The following is a 4,591-nucleotide window of genomic DNA, read 5'->3' on the forward strand; positions in this document are numbered from 1 at the left end:
ATATATATATATATATATATATATATATATATATATATATATCCTTCCTAGAAAGTTTATAGAACATATATCTTTCGTAGAAAGTTTATAGAACATTTTTATGCTTAAAGTCATACTTAAGGAGAATATGTGCCAACTTCCATGAAGACTTGAACTCATAGCAATCTTCATCTTCTTGAAGTAAAGAATAAAAATTAACGCAACATTGATATAAATAATAAGCCTTTGGAAATAATCTACATTCGTGTTACTGTACGCCGTAAATTTTCTTGATATGGATATCCTCCAGGATGGTTTGTTCCTCTCCTTTTCTTGGCTTGACCATCATCATCATCATCATTGCGCAATGCTACCTGCGATTGATTTCATGTCTGATTTTTTTTATACATGTAGCATGATTGATTATGAGTTTGTTTGAAAACTATTTAACATAAAAAAAAAATTCTATTTCCTTTTAAAAAAATTCATTTCTATTTGAAACTCAATTCCTGGATTTGAAATGACTATAATATATTAATAAAATAGAATTCAATTTTAAAAAGTATGAGAGTTGATTTGTAAATCAGATCCCTTTTGGTTTGATTTACAAATGAAGGGAAAATAAGAATTAGAACTCTCAAAGGAATTCAAATCATTCATTTGTAGTTGTTTTAAAGTTTAAAAAAAAATCAATTTTTAACTGAATTCTAATTCTTAGCCTTCTAAACAAGTTTGTAGAAAACATGTCTTCACAACATGATACAAGAGTTCTCATATATATTCACACACACACTTATGATGTTGCAGGCATTTCACGGTCTATATCTGATGCTCCACCAGCTCATTACGTAGTGAGAGTGGAGTTATTTTCACTCCTCGCAAATAATTCAATAGAAAAATACGTGTCAGAGAAATTTGAAGCTGGAGGATATAAATGGTAAAACACTCAAATATTATTGTCGAAAAATTTATAAACTAGAGTAATTGGATAACAATTTGGGTGTGTACTTCAAAGAAAGTGAATGACAATAATTATTCATGTGCTCACTTCCTAACAGGAAGTTGGTCCTACACCCAAGTGGAAACAAGGGCAAAAATATAAAAGACCATATTTCACTATACTTGGCTTTGGATGAAGCAAGTTTACCTCATCCTGCTTGGGAAATCTATGTGAATTTTCGATTGTTTTTGCTTGACCAGAACACCGACAACTTCTTAGTTGTCCAAGGTACTTGTTTGATTATTACCCCTTTTTCCAGTTCTTGCATGAGCATGATTTGTCCAACTTCCAAAATTTACTAAGAATGTAGATATTTATTGACATTCAACTCAATTTAGTGATGGGCAAATAAGAATTTGTATTACTAAGAAAGCACACCGAAATTTAACAACTGATAAATGTACAATTTACATCTTTTAACTACTTAAAAAAAGCAAAAGAAAAAAAAACATTTTTCATGCAATAAATGTTTCTGTTTAGCACATTAATGGCATAGTACTTTAGCACATCATCTTGTAGACTCTTTCAATGTTGATATATGTTTTTTAAGCTCGTCCTTGAGAAAGGTTTTTTTTTTTTTTTCTTTTTTCCCTGCTTAGATATAGTTCAGTTTTGATGATCAACAAAGCATTTGATAGATGCAACGGGAAAGGAAAGGAGATTTTACAAAATGAAGGCTGAATGGGGATTTGATAAGTTCATTACTCTAAAAGAGTTCAACGATGCCTCTAAAGGTTATTTGGTGGATGATACATGTGCGTTTGGAGCAGAAGTCTATGTATGCAAGGAAAGAAGCAGAAGTAAAGGGGAATCCATAGTAATGGTGAAGGATTCCTTTACCTACAAGCATGTCTGGGAGATTAACAACTTCTCAAAATTGGACTTAGAATTCTATGACTCTAAAACATTCAATGCTGGAAACTATGAGTGGTACAACAATCACCCTGTTTTGTTTCTGATATATGCTTCCAAAGTGTATCTAAAATATGCTTTGAAATTTACTTACATTGGTCATAATGCTGTTTCTTGCAGGAAGATAAAACTATATCCCAAAGGAAACGGCCCTGGATTTGGCAGTCATCTTTCTTTATACTTAGCCTTATCTAACCCATCAACACTTTCTCCTGTTTCAAAAATATATGCACAGATAACATTACGCATACTTGACCAAAAGCAAGCCAAGCATCACTTTGGAAAAGGTAGAGTTTAGTTCACCTTTAAGACTGCATGAAATTTCCCTGATGCCAGGGACACAAATTGATAGTTTAATTAATAGTTGACACTACTAAAACATTTAATTCAATCCAATAACCTAAGTTCTCTTTTTCTCTACTTGCAGCTAATTACTGGTTTAGTTCCTCAAACCATGAACGTGGTGCATCAAGATTGATTCCACTCAGTTACTTCACCAGTCAATACCAGGGTTTTCTGGTGAAGGATAGTTGCTTGGTGGAAGCTGAGGTCCAAATTCTCGGGGTGGTTGAAGCATTGTCCTGAGTTTGTCTATAAAGCAGTCACAATGAAGCACCGACACAATTTCTATTTCGCTTTCCATAGGCATAATTGGTTATATATGAAAGCTATACATGGAACATTGTTAACAAAACTAAAATCAAAATAAAAACAGAAATCCGAAAAAGAAAACTTATGGATGGATGAAATTCACATGCTTGGACATACCTTCTCGGTATGTTTCATAAAGCATTGTCGCTTGTATAAATATAATGAAATAATGTACATTACAAATGAGAACAGGTGTCTACAATGGTGAAGAAATGGTTTTCTTTATGATCTATCAATTGTACTTTCCATTTGAAGTACAATTAGTCATTATTTACATTTTACACAAGAGTTTCTACTACCAAATCAGACAAGTGAATTATTTACTGGAGTGGATTCCAAACAATGAGGAGAATTCACAATGTGCAGATACATACAAGCATTAGCAAGCACCGCAAAGTTAGCCAAATGTTTTTTCACTGCTGTAACACATGTACAGAAAGCCGTCATCATCCTTGTAAGTGTCATAGATGTTGCTCAAAAGACTCGCTGTGAATAAAAGAAACCAAAGACACAGCCATTACATTATTAGATTTGATATAAGAGAAGACAGAAGTTGAATTTACCCAAGAGTTTAGTGACATGGAGCACTTACTAGTCTGAGGTAATGTGTTCTTCACAAATATAAACAGAGCTTTCCCGGGCTTCATCCGCAGCCTGCCACTCAAAATATGAATGAACTGCCCAACAGACATGTCCCTTGGAACCAAATATCTAAAAGAGAAAAGAAAAGAAAAATGTATACATCAGACCTTGGACATATGAATCACCTACTCATGATTAAGGATTCAATGATGCACTATCACTCAATGGGATACTAATTCTAGTCAATGAAATGGATTAGAAGACAATTGTAAAAGATAAATGAAGAACAAGAAAATATCTGTTTATAAATAAATTTCACATAGCTGAATGGGAACCTTCACTGAATTACATTAAAAGCATTAATCATGAAAATAGTGACTTCATTTCACAAAAAGACATATGTTATCAGTCAAGATGAATAGTAATAGGATTAAGACAGTTATAACATGGAATTAAAGGGACCTCAAAAAATAATAAATTATACTAAAAAAATCAACCATACAGGTAGAACCTACTTTTTCTTGTCCAATGTAGGGATGTCTGCCCTTGCATATTTCTCAATGATGACCTGCAACATATATTGCATCAAAAGTGAGAAGGAAAAAGAAGAAAAAAAGAAACAGGAACGAAATAAAAGAAAAACCAATAGCCATTACTTAGAAAAAGTGACTGATTCATAAAAAAGTAACCATAAATAACAATTTTTCAACCAATAGTGGTAATTGATTTTGTGTGATTAAAAATAATGTGAAAATCGAAGCCAAATGTGAAAATGTGAAATGTCAAAATTTGAAGAAATATCATACAGGAACTCGATCTGGATATTTGACTATGATGCTTGTAGATTCCTTTTTCCGTTCATCTGCACCAATCAAAAAACCAAGAAAGAAATCAGCAATGCACTATAATAATAATAGTTATATTATCTTATATAAAATTAATTATATTTTGAAGAATTAGGAAATGGAAAAAAAAGAAAAAAAGAAAAAAAGAGAGAAACAAACCGAACGTAAACTCTTCCTTGAAAAGCTTAACCTTCTTGGATTTGGATTTGCCCATCAGAATCAAAGTTTCAGAATGAGGAAATGAAATTGAAATGCAGATTGGAAAGATTAGAGAAGAAAAGAGAGAAATGAAGAAGAGAAATTGGATATCATTATAAGAAATCGGTTATTCTACGCTGTTGCGTCCACCGTCAAATTTTCTGGCATTATCGTGCAAGTCATTATCCGTCGACAGAATCGTGTCAACTACCAGGGAAGATTCCCATATACGTTTTTGGCGGGTTCTGTCTATTGGGCTTCATTGTTTCAGATTCAATGGGCCTTGTTTGGCCCAATATATCATACCCGGCCCCACTTTTTATAGGCCATCTGGCGTCTATTATATCATTATCATTGTAATATATTTTTATTTTTATCATTGTAAAGCATATCGAGGTGTGGCATATTTTGGTGACAATTTACA

The 4,591-nt window shown here is 32.6% G+C and overlaps 2 protein-coding genes across 2 annotated transcripts; one reads left to right on the forward strand and one right to left on the reverse strand.

Moving 5' to 3' along the window:
- The first annotated feature begins 234 nt into the window (after window positions 1-234).
- LOC112722669 (protein RESTRICTED TEV MOVEMENT 3) lies at window positions 235-2,767 on the forward strand. The gene is made up of 6 exons (XM_025773777.3): window positions 235-293; window positions 787-916; window positions 1,038-1,207; window positions 1,618-1,909; window positions 2,012-2,178; window positions 2,319-2,767. The coding sequence occupies exons 1-6, from the start codon at window positions 275-277 to the stop codon at window positions 2,474-2,476; spliced, it is 936 nt and encodes a 311-aa protein (XP_025629562.1). The 5' UTR covers window positions 235-274; the 3' UTR covers window positions 2,477-2,767.
- On the reverse strand, window positions 2,632-4,376 carry LOC112722670 (autophagy-related protein 8i). The gene is made up of 5 exons (XM_025773778.3): window positions 4,129-4,376; window positions 3,931-3,986; window positions 3,640-3,692; window positions 3,135-3,253; window positions 2,632-3,028 (listed from the first exon to the last, which is right to left on the reverse strand). Exons 1-5 carry the CDS (start codon window positions 4,181-4,183, stop codon window positions 2,940-2,942), a joined length of 372 nt encoding a protein of 123 aa, XP_025629563.1. The 5' UTR covers window positions 4,184-4,376; the 3' UTR covers window positions 2,632-2,939.
- Window positions 4,377-4,591: the final 215 nt, after the last annotated feature.

Source organism: Arachis hypogaea, chromosome 11 (assembly GCF_003086295.3).
Source record: "Arachis hypogaea cultivar Tifrunner chromosome 11, arahy.Tifrunner.gnm2.J5K5, whole genome shotgun sequence".
In the NCBI taxonomy this organism is placed as follows: domain Eukaryota; kingdom Viridiplantae; phylum Streptophyta; class Magnoliopsida; order Fabales; family Fabaceae; genus Arachis; species Arachis hypogaea.

Bases quoted from the DNA above. Each gene is read 5' to 3' on its own strand.
- LOC112722669 (XM_025773777.3), top strand. The intron at 1,208-1,617 runs GTACTTGTTTGA...AGCATTTGATAG, and splicing joins CAACTTCTTAGTTGTCCAAG to ATGCAACGGGAAAGGAAAGG. The intron at 2,179-2,318 runs GTAGAGTTTAGT...CTCTACTTGCAG, and splicing joins CAAGCATCACTTTGGAAAAG to CTAATTACTGGTTTAGTTCC.
- LOC112722670 (XM_025773778.3), bottom strand. From the start codon at position 4,183: ATGGGCAAATCCAAATCCAAGAAGGTTAAGCTTTTCAAGGAAGAGTTT. The intron at 3,693-3,930 runs GTATGATATTTC...TATATGTTGCAG, and splicing joins AATATCCAGATCGAGTTCCT to GTCATCATTGAGAAATATGC. The intron at 3,254-3,639 runs GTAGGTTCTACC...TTTCTCTTTTAG, and splicing joins CCTACATTGGACAAGAAAAA to ATATTTGGTTCCAAGGGACA.